Raw genomic sequence first — 19,742 nt, forward strand, 5'->3', positions numbered from 1 at the left:
TCGGAGCCATCCTAATGCAAGTCACGAAGGAAGGGGAGAAGAGACCGATAGCATATGCATCGAGAGCCCTCACAGAGACCGAACAAAGGTACTCACACATCGAAAAGGAGGCCATCGCTGCGCTGTGGGGGTGCCGGCATTTTCACCTCTACTTATATGGGCGTCGGTTCACGACGATCACGGACCACAAGCCCCTACTACCCATTTTCATGGGGACGTCAGCACACCCTCCGGCACGAATCACCAAGTGGTTACTACACCTCCAGCAATATGACTTTGATCTCATCTACCAACCGGGCAGCGGAAACCCAGCGGATTTTCTCTCCAGGCATCCGCGAGAGGCCACCCAACAAGAGATCCAAGTAGCTGCAGAGACGGAGGAACACATATGTCAAGTGGTGCACGCGATGAGACCCAAGGCGGTGAGTATCGAGGAAATCGAGGCGGAAACGCTCAAGGACCCGTGTTGTGACTTAGTGAAGGATGCCATCCTCTCAGGTGACTGGAAGACCTTCATGAGACACACGCACAACAGAACAGCGGAAGCAAAAGGGTTTTTGTCCGGCATATTCACAGTCCGGCAAGACTTGTCAATCACAGAATGTGGACTGATACTAAGAGGAAACCGCATCATAATCCCTCTCAAAATACAAGACAGGATAATGGCCCTAGCGCATGAAGGACACCAAGGACTGGTAAGGACAAAAGCCCATATTCGGCACCGAGTATGGTTTCCCTAGATCGAGGAGCGGGTCGAGACACTCGTTAGCACGTGCCTATCCTGTCAGATAACGGGGGCCCCGCCAGAACCGGAACCAATCATATCAGCAGAACGTGGCCGCTCTCGCTGGGAGGCCATCAGCATTGACTTTTGCAAGCTACGAGAGGGCCTCCACCTGTTGGTGGCCGTGGATGATCACTCCCGATACCCGGAAGTTGAGATAGTTGAATCCACAGCAGCTGAAGTGGTCATTCCGGCCCTAGAGAAAATGTTCGCAACTCACGGGCTACCGACCTCAATCAAAAGCGACAACGGGCCACCGTTTACGGGAGAGGACTTCAAAAATTATCTACAGGACCTCAATGTAAAATATCATCATATCACACCAAGACACCCCGAGGCAAATGGGGACGTAGAAAGGTTTATGAGAACCATCAACAAGTGCTCAGGGTGTCCAAGGCGAACGCCAGCCCCTGGAAGGTTGACCTCTTCCGATTCCTCCGGAACTACCGGGTCACGCCCCATAGCACAACCGGCATACCACCAGCGGACCTCATGTTTGGCACTGTCATTAGATCTTCGATCCCGCATCACCCAAGCAGGACCCCGGACGCGGTCAACGAGGAACGCACAGAAAGAAGGAGAAGGGATGCTAACGCACACATGAGTGGCAAGCGGAGAGCGAGGCCGTCCCATCATCAAGTGGGTGACCAAGTCATCATGATACGAAACCCCTCCAAGTCAAAACTTGATTCTAGGTACGAGGAACTTCCATGGACCGTCAGTGACCGGCATGGAACCATGGTGACTGTGACACGAGGACGCCGTCAAGTGACGAGGAATTCGTCATGGTTCAAGGCCGTACCCCGTACCCTGTGGACCGATAAGGAGGGCCATCGGGAAGGCGAGGATACTCAGCCCAGCGAAGAAGAGCCACCTGTTTGTTTTATAATAAAGGAGGAATGTTAAGTTCCGCCCTGCGTCCCGCTACGCGGTGACGCAGGGCGTCCTAAATAAAAGCCCCGCCCCCGCGTTCGGGAGGCAGTTCCGGGGCCGACCAGCAACCTGTGTGGGTGTATGATTCTTCGGCTCCCGCTGGAGCTGCGCAACAGGCCGTGCTGCCTACCAGCATTCTGCCAGCCCCCGCGCGCGCAGGCCGAGGGCTGCCAACATAACACCTACCATGCCTACATGGCACGCAGTGTTTACAATTACAATTAAACGATGTATACCACGCAAATATGATAGGCATCATTTATTTCTAATTGTAAACGCTGCCTGCCATGGGAGCATGATAGGCAGCATTTACTCGTTTGCATGGCAGAGTGAAAATGTGCAGGATTAAATACAGCACACACCTGTGTATTCCACCATTTGCCCTGCAAATTTGCACTCTACAGTGTAATGACCACCATTTGGAGGCGGGGAACCACCTACATGTATGTGTACACGTAACAGTTCCCCACCACCAAGTTATGCTTTCGAGCAAAATAAGCTCCAATTGTTTTTATGATGGATATGATTGCATAACGTAATGGTACTAATTTAGTTGACCTACGAAGGTTCAAAGGCAGAATTCACTTGTTGAGGTTTTATACCTGCAATTTGTAGGTTACACACACATTTCTGGAGTATTCCCTCAGCACATTATGCTACTTTGCCTCAATCCATTATGGCTACTCAACGGTTCACGTTGAAAGAAATAGCAACACCGTTTGGCATAGGACTCAGAGTCTCAGAGATATTAAATAAAATATTAAACAATACTGTTTAGTCTGAAAGTGACATTTATTAAGCAATTATTGTAGGCATGGTCTGAGCTGTGCAATGTGGGGTTATCTGACAGCATAGTTTGTTGTTTTTGCATATTTTGACAAGCATATTTATTGGAGTAGCCTTTATTTGAAAGTACTCATAACCTACAATGTGGTGAATACCTCTTTGTTTTTGTGTTAATTCATTTTCCAGCCCTGTCCTATGGTATTTACTTTAATGCGCTTTTAGATTTTATGTTTCTTTTTGTTCCAGACCCCTGATTGTTCCAGACCCCTGACTAAAAATGGAGCACGTTTAGTCCACTTGTTAAACATTCAATGATATTTCACATTTTGAACATTTTTGGCAACTTACATCCCACACAAGTCTGCTGAAATGTTGCAAAAAACAGTCAACATTTTATGAAATAGGACACATTTGAAATGTACATTTCATTAAACACAAGGTGAGGCATGCTCACAATATACACATTTATTTTTTCTTTCTTTTAATCAAATGTGCATGAGAACTCTTGTTGCGAAATTATGTTTCGATGGTGTTCACAACATTGTATATATTTCAAATGATAAGTGGGCATGCAAAGTTTTCTGGTAAAACAAAATATACAAATATACATTTCGAGCATGTGACACTTATGACATAAGTATTGGCGAATACAGATTCAAAAAAGCAAAACAGTTGTGGAAGTCTAAACCCAATTTTGCGAAGGCAATAGATAAACAATACTTTGGTCTACGACTTTGCAGCCATGTGCAGGTCACTCATGGGCCCTATGCGTATAGAAAATGTTCTTATATGGGATGAACGCCATTGAAGGGAACAGTAACACCAAATAATGCTTTATTACAAGGACAATGCTATGCTAATATCTTATACACACTACAGGCATGAGAGAAAAAAATGAAAACTATGGCCATCACTTTCTTATTTCGTTTTTTCAACCTTCAACGAAGACTGCAAACAAAAAAAAGAAATATGCGAAATACCCTAGTGTGTTGTCATTCTTTTATATGTTTCTATGTGCATCCATCTGGCAGCATTTACGGTGCACGATGGCAGGGCCAGACTCGTCGTACTCCTGCTTGCTGATCCACATCTGCTGGAAGGTGGACAAAGATGCCAGGATGGAGCCGCCAATCCAGACCGAGTATTTGCGCTCAGGTGGGGCGATGATCTGCACAGGAAATAGATGGAAAAGTTATAGTAATTATTATTTCAATCTTTTTCTGAAACTGGTTGGGACTGTTTTGATCTCATTTCAATGTAGATGTCTACATTTACAAGATGTTGCTAGATCATTGGCAGGACAGTATCCCGGAGAAGACTGGTGCACCTGTCCTTTTTTCACGATTGGTTGTACTAATAGAAGTGCCAGGCTGAAAGTGTGTACTGTGACGAATCTAGCAACATTGTCACTGATTCTCTGGAGGGAAGCTTCTCTTACGTGGCCAGGGAAAGGTAGAAGCTACCTGACTCTGACCCTGGGGATGGCTATCTGCGGGAGGACCATGTAGGGGAGGACCAACTCCAGAGAGGCAGGAAAACACTGAATCAAAATAAACCTTCAGATGTAAATCTTAATGACACCCATGTGCCTTTGCAACATGCCTCTATGGCTTTTTGTGACACAGATAAAGAATCCCCACGTTTTCTTGACCAACAACCTTATTTACGCCCTCCCCCCTTTTTAGTACTGAGATGAGGAAGAGGGATGGAAGAATGAGGATGAACAGAAGCGGTAAGCAAATGCTGCGTTCTAGTCTTTGGAAAGTGTAAACTAATGCTGGGAAGTTTAAAACACACACAGCTGAACAGAATACGAGGGAGAGGCAGAGAATGCAGCAGAACGCAGCTTGTGTGGATGCTGGTTGGAATGACGGAGGTGACACACTGTGGAAGGCAGCACAGAGGCTGGCAGGAATGGCGTGCAGAGAGACAGGGGCAAGAGAAGCTCACCACTTTATTGCTATAGGCAGCTGGAGCAGACAGAAGCAAAGGAAGATAAAGTGGGACCCAAATGGCTAACGGGACGCACCCCCAGTCAGCGAACCAAAGGAGAAGAAAACAGACGGACGCGAGGAACGCAAGAGCTGCCCGGTCAGCCCAGACAGAGCGAGTGGGTTACAGGAGCGCTTGAGAGCGAGTGTCGCATATCATTAACAGCAAGAGAAAGACCAATTAAAGTAATCAGGGAAACTGATACAGATATGGACAGTTTTAAGAAAGGGTGGTGACCCAAATCTTGGAGAGATTGATGCAAATACAAACAGTGTTAAGAAAGAGTCGGTGACCCAATACTTGGAGAGAGAGATTGATACAAATACAAACAGTGTTAAGAAAGGGTCAGAGACCCGATACTTGTAAAGAGAGATTGATACAAATACAATGTTAAGAAAGGGTTGGGGACCCAATACTTGAGAGAGGTTGATACGAATACAACCAGTGTTAAGAAAGGGTCGGTGAGCCAATATTTGAAAAGAGGAGTTGATACCAACAAGAACTTTGCTGAGAAAGGTTTGGTGACCCAATACTGGAAAATCATTATTTCTTGGATGAAAGAAAGAGTGAATAGAGAATGGAAACACCCTGGCAGAATAGTAAACCAGGCACTGTGCGAGTCTGGGAGCCACACGCAAGAAACAGAAATGTGATATCCTGGCAGGAGAGTAAACCAGGCACAGTGCGAGTCTGGGAGCCGCACCCAAGAAACAGAACTGTGATATCCTGGCAGGAGAGTAAATCAGGAGTGAGAAAAGAAGTAAACCTGAAACCGTGGAACAGTGAGAATGAATACAATAGGGAAGACCCATACCCCTTTTAAGGACAGTTATATATCACAATAACCTAGCAAGAGAGTACACCAGGGGTAAAAAGAGGAACAGTCAAAGGAAAAGGGAAGAACCATACCCCTTTAAGGTTAATTGAGATACAGAGTGGGATAAACTGAATATTTAAAAGAACTGTGTATTTAAAGGAGACTCAAGGGAAGAGTCTTCCTCCTTAAACTATGATAAAGTGACATTCAAACTACCAGAAGAAATCTAGGGGAAGGAAAGACCCCTTTTCTGGTGGAACTTTATTCCTTTGCTTTAGCGACCTTAGAATTTTATGTTTGAGCTCTGAAAGAAAGCTACAAATACCTAGCTAATAGAAATCCACTTTTTACACCTTATATTGAGTTTAGTGTGTAAGGGTCAGTTTAGGGTTTTGGACACAAGACAGAGGACGCTCTTTTGTTTAACATCCGGACACAAATGTTCCTTAGTTTCGTTGAGGCAGGGAGCACCCTTTTAGGATTAGGGATAGATAGGATTTCTCCCAACCCCCTTATTACTTTGTGATAAATAAAAGTTTATAATCAACACTTAACATGCCACTGTGCCCTAGTCTTACATTTCATCCCTTACAGTACACACACACTCCACATACACACAAAGCAACCCTCTTAGTAAACACAACGATTAACAGACCAACAGGGTAATTCATAGAATTCAGCGCACAAGTAGCGCACGCGGCTGGCGCACAGCGTGCGCGTGCGATAGTCTGCGCCAGCCGCGTGCGCCAAAACCGAATCCGGCGCACAGCGTATTCATGGATTTTAGGCTCCCAAACCAGCCGTGGCGCAGAGTATCGCAGCGACCCTGCAGCAGCGCCAGTAACGCCCCCAAGAACGCCCTCGCGCAAGGAAAAGCCATCAAAATCGCTAAATCATCGCAAAGGGCTGCGCTAACCCTGGACCAGTTTACAGGGCTGCCAAACAAGGAACGCAAAGCGGGTAACGTGCATATCAGGGGTACGCGTGAAGTTATACACGCGATTAGCCAGGGTACGTGTATTACAGGGGTACGCGGGAAGTATAACACGCGATTAGCCAGGGTACGTGTATTACAGGGGTATGCGGTAAGTTTAACATGCGATTAGCCAGGGTACGTGTATTACAGGGGTACGCGGGAAGTTTAACACGCGATTAGCCAGGGTACGTGTATTACAGGGGTATGCGGGAAGTTTAACATGCGATTAGCCAGGGTACGTGTATTACAGGGGTACGCGGGAAGTTTAACACGCGATTAGCCAGGGTACGTGTATTACAGGGGTACGCGGGAAGTTTAACACGCGATTAGCCAGGGTACGTGTATTACAGGGGTACGCGGGAAGTTTAACACGCGATTAGCCAGGGTACGTGTATTACAGGGGTATGCGGGAAGTTTAACATGCGATTAGCCAGGGTACATGTATTACAGGGGTACGCGGGAAGTTTAACACGCGATTAGCCAGGGTACGTGTATTACAGGGGTACGCGGGAAGTTTAACACGCGATTGGCCAGGGTACGTGTATTACAGGGGTATGCGGGAAGTTTAACACGCGATTAGCCAGGGTACGTGTATTACAGGGGTGCGCAGGAATTATCACACGCGATTTGGCTGGGTACGTGTATTACAGGGGTGCGTGAGAATCATCACACGCGATTTGGCTGGGTACGTGTATTACAGGGGTGCGTGGGAAGTCACACGCGATTAGGCTGGGTGGGTCCTCACAGGTGTTCCCTGTACACCCTCCACGGCCCCTGCAGGCAGCCTACAAAACAGGGGACCACCCTGCACACCTGCTCATGTCCCCCTGCACCCCCACCCCCCAGCAGTGCAGGGGCAGCCTCCACCAGGCCCCCACCCATGCCTCCCACCACCCCCAACCCCCAGCAGTGCAGGGGCAGCCTCCACCAGGCCCCCACCCATGCCTCCCACCACCCCCAACCCCCAGCAGTGCAGGGGCAGCCTCCACCAGGCCCCCACCCATGCCTCCCACCACCCCCAACCCCCAGCAGTGCAGGGGCAGCCTCCACCAGGCCCCCACCCATGTCTCCCACCACCCCCACCCCCCCGCCACCAGGGGCAGCCTCCACCAGGCCCCCACCCATGCCTCCCACCACCCCCAACCCCCAGCAGTGCAGGGGCAGCCTCCACCAGGCCCCCACCCATTTCTCCCACCACCCCCACCCCCCCGCCACCAGGGGCAGCCTCCACCAGGCCCCCACCCATGTCTCCCACCACCCCCAACCCCCAGCAGTGCACGGGCAGCCTCCACCAGGCCCCCACCCATGTCTCCCACCACCCCCACCCCCCCGCCACCAGGGGCAGCCTCCACCAGGCCCCCACCCATGTCTCCCACCACCCCCACCCTCCCGCCACCAGGGGCAGCCTCCACCAGGCCCCCACCCATGCCTCCCACCACCCCCAACCCCCAGCAGTGCAGGGGCAGCCTCCACCAGGCCCCCACCCATGCCTCCCACCACCCCCAACCCCCAGCAGTGCAGGGGCAGCCTCCACCACGCCCCCACCCATGTCTCCCACCACCCCCACCCCCCCGCCACCAGGGGCAGCCTCCACCAGGCCCCCACCCATGTCTCCCACCACCCCCACCCCCCCGCCACCAGGGGCAGCCTCCACCAGGCCCCCACCCATGCCTCCCACCACCCCCAACCCCCAGCAGTGCAGGGGCAGCCTCCACCAGGCCCCCACCCATGCCTCCCACCACCCCCAACCCCCAGCAGTGCAGGGGCAGCCTCCACCAGGCCCCCACCCATGTCTCCCACCACCCCCACCCCCCCGCCACCAGGGGCACTCTCCACCAGGCCCCCACCCATGTCTCCCACCACCCCCACCACCAGGGGCAGCCTCCACCAGGCCCCCACTCATGTCTCCCACCACCCCCAGCCCCCACCATCCAGGGGCACCCTCCACCAGGCCCCCACTCATGTCTCCCACCACCCCCACCCCCCCGCCACCAGGGGCACTCTCCACCAGGCCCCCACCCATGCCTCCCACCACCCCCAACCCCCACCATCCAGGGGCACCCTCCACCAGGCCCCCACTCATGTCTCCCACCACCCCCACCCCCCACCATCCAGGGGCACCCTCCACCAGGCCCCCACTCATGTCTCCCACCACCCCCACCCCCCCGCCACCAGGGGCAGCCTCCACCAGGCCCCCACCCATGCCTCCCACCACCCCCAACCCCCACCATCCAGGGGCACCCTCCACCAGGCCCCCACTCATGTCTCCCACCACCCCCACCCTCCCGCCACCAGGGGCAGCCTCCACCAGGCCCCCACCCATGTCTCCCAACACCCCCACCCACCAGCACTGTGGGGCACGTGGCCAGCAGGCAGTCAGGCAGCAGCAGATGGCAGGTGGGAGCGTGCTCAGGGCTCTGGGGGGCAGTAATTTGGCCTCCTGGCCAGGAGCGTGGTCTCTCGTGTGTGAACGCGTGGACAGCCTGATAGGGAGTGAAATCCCACACGTCAGCAAAGGCCCTTAGCGCGTAAACCCGTCAACAGCATATGCGCGCCTATAGTCACCTGCACGTGCAGGAAATTGTTGCGTGACACGTCCCAGTGTCAAAGCGTGTGATTGGTGAAAATGGATCTACACGTAGAAGTGACAAAGTGTGTGATTGGTGAAAATGGATCTACACGCAGAAGTGACAAAGCGTGTGATTGGTGAAAATGGATCTACACGCAGGAGTGACAAAGCGTGTGATTGGTGAACGTACACGCCGCGTAAGTGACGCTGTACGTGTGGGCCTGTATATAAGGTACATGTAGAACACCATTTCCTTGTACGTGCTTTTCGTGGAGAGCGAGTGGGTGAATTCTGTACTTTTTGTCGTTTCACACGCGATTTACTTCACGGCGTTTCCAGTTCGTATTCCCTGTTACCTCTGACAGCTTTTTCTCTTTTTTCTCTTTTACTGGTTTACCTGGGCCTGTTCCCTCAAACAGTGTCCCCTTCTACTGTTGTCCTGTCTTCTCAGACAGCGTACACATCTTCTTTTGGCGGGGGTTTAGCCAGCCAAACGCGCTCATTTTTCACGCTCTTTTACCTGGCAGACGGTGAGTCACGCACGTATCCAACTTCTGTGCTTGCCCCGTGTGTAGCCTACCCCTTCAGAGGTCATTCTAGGCTGCGTGTGACACGCATACGTTCATTCTTGTGTTACTGGGTGCCACAGCGTAGTGCAGGTTTTTCTTTCTGCACACGTGGTCTAGGAGGGGTTGCGTGCACGTCATCTCCCTTTTTTGGGCCTCCTGTGCGTTGCGTGACCCGTCATCTTTCCCCAGGGGTTACAATCAGCCGTGCTAGAGCACTAGGGTACAATTACCATCTGGTACCCAACCCCTTTGACCCCCAATTGCCCAGGACAATTGTCTACAGCCACTCCCATACGCACATTAATATCAGTGCCATGGCTGGGAGGCGAGGATTCCGTAAGGGTGGCAAAGGTGGAAGAGCCACAAGTGGTGGCCGTGGTGGATCCGGTAGGGGACGTGGTCGTAACTTGCAGGGTGAGCCTGTCCCCCCATGTGTGGAGGACCAGTCAAGGGCACCCATCATCCCCCCCCCTCCCCCCCTCCCCCCCCTCCCGTTGAGGCTGAAGTGGCTGACACCATCCATGCTCAGCCCTTGTTGGACCAGCCCATTGTGGCACCAGACCTGGCTGACTCCATGGCTGACTTCCAGGTCAGCAGGGCTACGACACGTGCGCTGGTGCACGTTGATGCCATCATGCCACGTGGATCTGGGGCAGCAAGGTCATCTGCTGCACCAAGGAGGCAGGGCGGAGAGGCTGCAGGGGCAGCTGCGGCTCCATCCACCCCAGCCCTCACACACCCAGCCAGGACAGTGTCGGTCCTAGTCCATGCTGCTGACATTCCCCCTGACACCATCACACTAGAGCCAATGCCTGCACCAACTCCCATGCTGAGTGTGCAATCCCACACTCCTGATACAGAGTCCACCAGGGCTCCTGCCCCTAGTGTCCAGAGCGGCGCAGGACACTCAGGATCACCACCACCTTCCAAGCGGAAGAGGAAGAGTGCTCGTCCGGCACAGGCTGATGCCCCAGACACGGCTACACAGTCCGGCCCATCCAGGAAGCCCAGCTTCACGGATGACGAACTGAATGCACTTGTCGAGTATGTGTCCGGACATGACAACGAGATGGTCATTGTTGCAGGATCCAAGACCACACCTGCACAACGCCAGGCACACTGGCAGACCGTTGCGGACATCGTAAGTGCCCTTGGAATCGTGAGGCGCACAGCCAATGATTGCTATAAGCGCTGGAATGACCTAAAGCGCAGGGCAAAGAGTAAGCTGGCCTCAAGTCATGCCGCAACTCTAGTGACTGGAGGTGGGTCTCCAGTAGTAGACATGGAACTCACTCCACATGAGTCAGTCGCTGGGACCTACGTCACGGAGGAACAGATCCAAGGCGTGGGAGATCTGGCTGATTACGAGGCATTGTCCGGTGAGTGCACATGCATGTGTGTGTCATCCATGTGCATGGTGTGTGTGTGAGGGCTTCTGTTCGGGTGCCAGGTGAGAGTGTGTGCGCCTGAGTCGTATGGGTCAGCCATGTGCTTCATGCAATCCTTCCTGCGCAGCTGCATTTGGCCATAGCAGTATCCCTTCTGCCAACAGTAGACATCTAGCACAACTGCCCGCCAGTTGCCCTTGAAGTGTCACCTTGACACAACATATTTGCTTCTTTTTCACTGTTCATTCAGTCAGTTTGTTTGCATTCCACCACTTTCACTAGGCATGTCGCTGTCCACTAGTCACATGTCTGACATGGGTATGGTAAAGTGGAGTGACTTTGTTACCTGGATATCATTTGTACACACATGTCCCTGTGCAATTTGACCATTTCAGACTGGCAGCTCCAGGTGAAAAATCTGACCTGTTAGAATTAGAAAAGCTATTACATGCGGGAACTGGACTGAATGAATAGGTGCTGCCCTCCTCTCCATCTTCACTCAATAGCAATGGTACATGCCATCTGTGTGATGGCATGTGTGTTTCACCTGCCAATCACAGGCCAATGTGTGATGCCACTGCCAGGCAGCATGCAGAAAATTTGTTCATCTTCCATCTTGGTGTCATCAGTGTGTGCCATTTGCCTGCACTTCATACGCAGTGAGGGTGCATGCATGGGAGGGTTTTAGTCATGTGGGACATGTGTCAATCAAGTACTGGTTCTCTTGCTTCTCAGCCCTCAATGTGTGCCATGGTGCTAATGCCTGTTTCCATTTCTTTGTTTTCATGTCTTTGCAGGGGAAGACGCACCTGATACTGCTGGGGTTGTGGAGATGGTGCAGACCCAGGAGGTGTCCCAGGGCCGACCAACCACCAGTGAGGGACGTGGTGTGGTGGTGGGGGAGAACCCACAAGTGCTGCAGGTCGTGCTCTCAAGGGGTGTCTCTGGCTGCACCTCCCCCGAGCTGTACTCAGGTGTTGATTCGGATGAGACCTACGTGCCGTCGCAGGTGAGTGTTCCAGGGAGGGATTCTGTTCTGTCTCACCCACCTGCACCAGGGTCAGTACCCTCCATGGGGATGTCAGTGTTGGCAGCTACGCCTTCGGTGGTTACGGATGCAGGGTCACACTCCGCGACATCTGATCCTGTTCCTGGGCCAGCAGATCAGAGGGGGAATGCAGTCCTGCAGCCTCAGGCAGTGCCGGCACAGCAAGGCGCAGTTCGCCTTGCCCCAGACAGGTGTGGTGCCCGCCGACGTGGTGGCCGTACGCCACCCGGCAATACCGCATGGGAGCAATCCATTTACGGTATGGCTACCCAACAGGCTGCATCATCCGAGATGATGGCTCAGGCCATGGATAGGGTGGCCACTTCCATTGTCCCCCCAGAAAGGCTGATGGAGCGACTAGAGCAGGCAACCGACTCCATCTGCCAGTCACACAGGGAGGACATGTTGGGGTCCAACAGGGACAGGCGGGCGGCACTGGCGACTCTGCAGGAGGCCATCTCCATTGAGTCCCAGGGCCACAGGGAAGCCCTGAGGCAGGAGCTCCTTCACCTCAGGACGACTCTTGTTGAGCTTGAGGCTTCAACACACCAAAGGACAGAACAGCAGCTGGAGCGTCTCACCCGTACGCTCTCAGCTGAGATGCAGGCAACGAGGGCGGAGGTCCGGGCATCCCGTGAGTTGTTGCATGGGGACCTCCGCACACTCATCCTCCAGAACCAGACCTACCACACCCGCATGCTTGCAGCCATGGAGGAGCAGACTAGGGCCTTGCGTGGGCTGCCTCCCATAGTGCAACCACCTCCGGATGCAGCTGCACAGGGTGATAATAGCGACAGCAGTGATACTCCCACAATAGGGTAGCCGTGTGGGCCATGAGCCCATGGAGGTGTTTTATCTTCCCAGGATCCACGCAGGTGGGTTCTGGTGTGCATCCTGTCCTCGGACCTCCTGGGTGGCCTCCCCAACCCCCCCGGGCCCATCAATGGCCATTTTTGATTGTTTCTTATTTTTATTTTTATTTTGATTTCTTTTATTCCCAATTTTTTTGGGACAATCTGTTGGCTTCGATCTGTTGGCTTCGATCTGTTGGCTTCGATCTGTTGGCTTCGATCTGTTGGCTTCCGTGGTTCCTGTGGGCATACGCTGCATTGTGGCTGGGCACATGCAGGCTTGTAATGTATTTGGTTCAGATGCTTGGGTTTGAGTCACACACACCCCTCCTGCTTCCCGTTTCCATGGGCTTGCAAAGGGTGTGCCCAAGTGACAGTGAATTACACAGTGACGTTGGACTCCCATGAGCTGTGTGGCCAGTCTGTAGTCAATACTGTGTATACATTCATAGTGCATATTGCTGTTGTGTTGTACACTGCATGTTGCATTGATGTGTAACTCTTCTTCTGTGTCTACCTCCCAATTTGCAGGTCCCTTCCTCATGTCCACACAAGGACCTCTAGTCTGGAGATGGGGACCATGTTGGCAGCAGTGCACCTACAACTCTACATGGCGACAACACTGCACAGTTGGTAGTGGTGGGAGTGCAGGCATTTCCAGGTGGTGAGACTACTAATATGTAACATTTGTGATGTCATGTTAATGGTACTACGTGCTCAAGTATGTTGTTGGTCCGGCATTGCTGTGAGCATTTCAGGTGTTGCAGGTTTCTAATAGTGCCACTGTACATAGTGAGACTGATGTCATGTTGTGGGGATTACTTTGTTTACCTGCAATTAGCATGACATGGCACGGTGTGTCGTGTGGCGGTGCTGGGGTTGGGTTGGCTGACATGGCACTGTCCTCTTGTTGCATTTTGCAAGTGGGTATTCATTTTAGCTGCTTCAATGTGTAACTTCACAAAACTGCATTTGTGGTGTCTGTGTGGGTAGGGATGCACACATTGTGACACTTCCAGGTGAATAATCTCAGGCAGACATGGTATTCCCGGTTCATTCTCCAGACATTCAGGATCAGTGTCAGGTTGAGTCATCATTGATTGTCAGATGGAATGTGCCAGGGCAGTGTGCACTCCACAGGGGTGTGATTTCTATGTGAAGTAATTAGCCACTAGCTGTGTACGGGCTGCCTCCCCCCGTGCCCTTTCCCCTCCCATGCGCAGCGGCTGTGCATGTGGTTGGGGATGTGGGGCCACCACCATGTCCACGGCCAGGCCCCGGCGTGTTGCAACGTTGTGCAGGACACATGCTGCCACTATGATCCTGCACACTACTGGGGGAGCGTATAACAGCTGCCCGCCAGAACGGTCAAGGGAGCGAAAGCGTGACTTTAGCACTCCGAATGTGCGCTCCACTATGCCCCTGGTTGTAATGTGGGCTGTGTTATATCTTACCTGGGGTGGCGTGGTGGGGTTCCGAATTGGCGTCATCATGTGGGGGCTGAGAGGGTAGGCACTGTCCCCTGTGGAGGTGGTGATTGGTATCATTGGTGGGGTTATGACCTTGCTCAGTATCCAACATGCATGCATGTGCAGTGCCATACATACTCACCAAGCAGCCATGTATCGCCATGCCGCCCAGCATCTATGTCCCGGCATAGGGTGGACATTCGGTAAATGAAGCTGTCGTGGGTGGACCCGGGATAGTTGGCATATACTGAGGTGATGATTCCCTTGGCATTACATACTACCTGCACGTTGATGGAATGCCAGTGCTTGCGGTTCCTATAGATGTGCTCTGATGCCCTGGGGGGACGTAGAGCCACATGGGTGCAGTCGATGGCACCTAGCACTTTAGGGAATCGTGCCACTCCGTAAAAGTCCAGGGCGGCAGCATGCCTTTCTGCAGGTGTTCTGGGCAGGTATATGTGCCTGCGGACTGATGGGCGTGCAGTCATGATGTTCAAGACCTGGTGTAGGCAGCGTGACTGGGTGGCCTGTGACACCCCACCCACTATGGCACTTGTCCGCTGAAATGATCCAGTGGCTAAGAAGTGCAGTACATTGAGGACCTTCTCCAGGGGGCTGAGTGCTTGGGAGCACAGGGTGGGTGATGTGAGGTCATCCTCCCACTCAGTCACCAGGTCCAGTATGATGTGTGGTGGAAACCTGTACCTCCCATACACCTGGTCATCAGGCATCCCGAAAAGGCTGGTTCTGGGTGTGAATATTCTGGCCCTGACTATCCTCCTCCTCCTCCTTTGGTAGCCCACTGCCACTGCTGCTAGGAACGGTATGTTCATCCTGGCGTCTGAGCTTGTTATTGTTAAAGTCCGCAATTTTATGCTTTGCGCGTGTTCTAGGTGAGCGTGTTCCCAGTCCAATAGCGTGTGGAAATTCACACGCACCACGGGATACAGCGTGTGACCCGCGCACCCCTGGAATCCAGTTCCCAGTCCAATAGCGTGTGGAAATTCACACGCACCACGGGATACAGCGTGTGACCCGCGCACCCCTGGAATCCAGTTCCCAGTCCAATAGCGTGTGGAAATTCACACGCACCACGGGATACAGCGTGTGACCCGCGCACCCCTGGAATCCAGTTCCCAGTCCAATAGCGTGTGGAAATTCACACGCACCACGGGATACAGGTTCGCTGACGTACTTGCGTGTGTAAGTGGCCGCGCACCCCTGAAATACACGTACATAGGCCAATCGCGTGTACGCGCACTTTTGTCCAATTACACGCAATGAAATACACGTACATAGGCCAATCACGCGATGACACTCTGACGTGCAGTATTTCCACGTGTGTTCCGTCATCACGTGCTGAGTGGGGAACGCCCGTGCGGGTCACGTCAGACGCGCTTACGCGCTGAGGGACTCTGGTCCAATAGAATCGCGTATGCGTGCTGACGCGCTTACGCGCTAAGGGCCTTTCCTCGGATTTCACGCTGACGTGCAGGATTTTCACGTGCCAAATCACTCCGTATCAAGCTGGCCACCCGAAAACACACGGAACACCACGCTCCTGCCCAGAAGGCCGAGTTACTGCCCCCCCCCAGTGCCCCGAGCAGCCTCCCACGTGCTATCTGCTGCTGCCTGCCTGCCTGCTGCCACCGTGCCCTGCCATTTGGTGCCTGCACATCAGCCATCTGCAGGGGTCCAGTTGCTGTGTCCACCCCTGCTGGAACTGAAGACTCCCAACTGGGATTACATCGCTCCACAGCCCAGCCCCAGGACCCAGTTGCCCACCCACACCTGCCTCTGGGGTTGCCATGTCGGGCACTTCCACATCTGGCACCAGTGGCAACCCCAGGCCAGAGGGGCAGAGGGGCACCAGCTTCACTGCCACCGAAGTTGGTGTCCTGGTGGAGCATGTCCTGGGGCAGTATGATGCCCTCTTTGGATCGTCCCGCGCCAGCAAGGAAGGACGGGAGAGGATCTGGGCCGACTGTGTGGTTGCCATCAACGCGGAGGGGGTGGCAACCCGCAACGTCCAGAAGATCAAGAAGCGCTGGGAGGACTTGAGGTCCAGGACCCTTGTGAAGGCCCGGTGCCTCGTGGAGGGGGGCCGGGGCCGCATGAGTTCCATCCAGAAGAGGGTCCTGGAACGCGTACGCCCAGCGCTCCACGCCCAGGTCCTTGAGAGGGAGGCCCGTCTGGAGTTGAGCGGTATGTGTCCAAGCATTACTGTGTGAGACAGGGCATGTTGCGGTGTGCTGGTTCTATGATACTTGCCTGTATGTGTGCCATGGGCCATGTATGCATGTATGTGTGCAGGGACATCATGGTAATGCATGTGCGACCAGTGATGTGTGACCCACATGGTTGTTGCATGTGTTGAAATGCAGCATGGGGAGCCCTATGCAGATTTTGGACATGAGAGCATGCCAGTCTCTGTACCTGGACATGGATGGGGGTGAAGGATGGGTGCTGATGCCAGGTACATATATGGTAGCCATGTCTGTGTGCCTGACCTGCGTGTCTGTGACTTGTGCATGCCATGGATGCATGACACATGTGTGTGACAATGCACAGATTCAGTGACGCACCCAACTTACCCTTGTTTCGCCTGTGTTCGGTGTGTTTGGGGCCAGATGGATGTGACTGAGGTGAAGTGTGTGCATGTGATATGCATGAGCCATGATGCATGTGAGTTACATATCATTGAATGTTTCTAGAGTCCATTGGACATGCATGGAAATGTCCATGGCATGCACCATGCCTGTTACTGTGTGTGTTTTGCCTGGACTGACCCATGTGTTGTGGAGGGACATGATGGAAGTGTACTTTGACAGTGGTGCTCATCTGCTATTGCTTCCTGTCTAGGGGACCATTGTACAGTAGCCTGATGCTTGTGTCCTTTGTCTCCCTCTACGCAGCGGCTAGTGAAGAAGAGGGCGGAGACGGCGCTGTGGAGCAAGGCGGCGGGGATGCCCCCACGGCTGCAGCGGAAGGGGTGGGTGAGCCCCCACAGGGGCCTTCTACGGCGGGAGACGGTGAGGAGCCATCCAGGTTGGTGGTTTGCACAGAGGAGGAGGAGGCCGACACTGGTGCACACATGGGGCCTGGTGGGAGCATCCCTGCTGGTGCAAGTGGTGCAGTCCAGGGCCAGGGGCAGGAGGCAGCACAGGTCACCGTGGAGGGGCCTGTGCATGTCACTGTCCCTGACCCTGTGAGTGCACCACCATGCACCAGCAGGGATGCCCCGTCCCAGGCCCGTCCGCAGGTAGAGGGGATGTCCATGTCACCTGACTCCCCTCCACCTGCGGACGTGGTAACCCCTGGCCGCGTGGAGAAGGTCCTGATTGGGGTCGCGATGCGCACGGCTGTGATTCGTGATGACGTGCGTGCTTCCCGGGAGGAGCACGCACGTCATCACGAAGTGCACCGTGCCGACGTGGCCCAATTGGGATCGGCCATGTTCGGGGGTTTCCTGCATGTGTTGGCCAATCTGACGGCCCTCTCCTCCTCTGTGCAGGCTATCCACCGGTCGTTCTCCTTGCCGTCTTCCGGCCCAGATGCCACCAGGGCCCCCTGTGGACCTGCCCCGACCAATGCAGCCAGCTCGGTGGGGATCCCATCCCTGCCACAGTTGGGAGTCGGAGGTCCAGCAGGGGTGGACAACACAGCAAGTGGACCCCAGCAGATGGAAGATGTGACGGCATCATCGGGCAGGGCACGTGCACGACGGCGTCGGTGGTTTCCATCAGCCTGGATGCCGTCGTGCTGGCAGAGGCAGTGGCGTCGGAGGCAGCAGCGGGCTCGACGTGGGAGGCATCATGGCTCGGGGCCATCAAGATCCGAGGGGCAGGCATCGGCCGGAGGGCAGGGCAACCCTGGGATGGTGGTGTGTTCCGTGTGGGAGGAGTTTGGCCAGCGGATAGGTGCGGAGCGGCAGCGGGCGGAAGAGGAGCGGCTCGCCATGGTCAGGGCGGAGTTCTCCATGCGTCGGGCATTGAGGCGGGCTGAGTGCCTCGAGGAAGCTCGCAGGGAGTTTGAGGTGGACATGGGGTTGTCCCTGCGAGACCTCGGGGCCAGGACAGAGTCCCGCCTCCAGGACATCGACATGGAGTTCGATGATGCCCTGGCCAGCAACATCACCAAGTGAGCCGCAGGACTTGCCCGCTGCCTTTGTATATAGTTATTTAGTTAGTTAGTGCTAGGTTTCCTTTATTTATTTTAATTATTTTGGACCGCTCGGACAATGGCCACTTTTTTGTACATATATTTTTCATTAGTTAGTGGTAGGTTTCATTTTTGGTGTTGGGCTCATGGACCCTGGAACATTCCTGTATATAGTTTGTTTTTTTGGGAGATACATTTTTTTAATTTCTTATTGTTTTCACCATGACGTAATGGTTTTTCATTAATTTCCTATTACATGATATTGCTTTGGACAAATTCATTTTAATTTTTTTTTCCTTTGTTTTTTTGTTTATCACTTTTGTTCTCGGACATGGACCATTTATTTACTTAGCCACATCGTTGTATGTTTGAAAATTTCACTTATTTTTGGTATTTAATACATTTTTTATATTTTCTTACACTTGTGTTATTTTCTCATTGGTTTGTTACATGTCATGATATGGGTTTTGACATTCACTTGCACCCATTGTGTATGTGTGTGTGACGGACATGTGTTCTTTTGCATACTTGGCATTGGGGTTGTGTCATGTGATTGCATTCACTATGTGGGTGGATGCAATCCTTGCCTGGGTGTTTGTGCTGCGTATGCTGGCCATTACTGCCATGATTGTGTATCGTCAGGACCTGGGGCCAGGGGGACATGTGTGGGGGCCTGCTGGCAGGTTCCCCACAGTGCTGGGGGGTGGGGGTGGTGGGAGACATGAGTGGGGGCCTGGTGGAGGGTGCCCCTGGATGGTGGGGGGTGGGGGTGGTGGGAGACATGGTTGGGGGCCTGGTGGAGGGTGCCCCTGGTGACTGGGGGGGTGGGGGTGGTGGGAGACATGAGTGGGGGCCTGGTGGAGGGTGCCCCTGGATGGTGGGGGGTGGGGGTGGTGGGAGACATGGTTGGGGGCCTGGTGGAGGGTGCCCCTGGATGGTGGGGGGTGGGGGTGGTGGGAGACATGGTTGGGGGCCTGGTGGAGGGTGCCCCTGGTGACTGGGGGGGTGGGGGTGGTGGGAGACATGAGTGGGGGCCTGGTGGAGGGTGCCCCTGGATGGTGGGGGGTGGGGGTGGTGGGAGACATGGTTGGGGGCCTGGTGGAGGGTGCCCCTGGTGACTGGGGGGGTGGGGGTGGTGGGAGACATGAGTGTGGGCCTGGTGGAGGCTGCCCCTGCACTGCTGGGGGGTGGGGGTGGTGGGAGACATGAGTGGGGGCCTGGTGGAGGGTGCCCCTGGTGACTGGGGGGGTGGGGGTGGTGGGAGACATGAGTGGGGGCCTGGTGGAGGGTGCCCCTGCACTGCTGGGGGGTGGGGGTGGTGGGAGAGATGAGTGGGGGCCTGGTGGAGGGTGCCCCTGGTGACTGGGGGGGTGGGGGTGGTGGGTGACATGAGTGGGGG

The 19,742-nt window shown here is 54.0% G+C and overlaps 1 protein-coding gene across 4 annotated transcripts in view; it reads right to left on the bottom strand.

The window, feature by feature from the left end:
• Nucleotides 1–2,955: 2,955 nt before the first annotated feature.
• LOC138567383 (actin, cytoplasmic 1-like) overlaps nucleotides 2,956–19,742 on the bottom strand; it is a 516,752-nt gene continuing 499,965 nt past the window's right edge. For all 4 annotated transcript variants that reach the window (XM_069645545.1, XM_069645544.1, XM_069645546.1 and 1 more), the window contains one exon: nucleotides 2,956–3,671. In XM_069645545.1, the coding sequence (XP_069501646.1) occupies nucleotides 3,504–3,671 (168 nt within the window). In that variant the 3' untranslated portion in view covers nucleotides 2,956–3,503. The remainder of the gene's footprint in view (nucleotides 3,672–19,742) is intronic.

This window comes from Ambystoma mexicanum, chromosome 2p (genome assembly GCF_040938575.1).
Source record: "Ambystoma mexicanum isolate Mex_15411 chromosome 2p, UKY_AmexF1_1, whole genome shotgun sequence".
Classification (NCBI taxonomy): Eukaryota; Metazoa; Chordata; class Amphibia; order Caudata; family Ambystomatidae; genus Ambystoma; species Ambystoma mexicanum.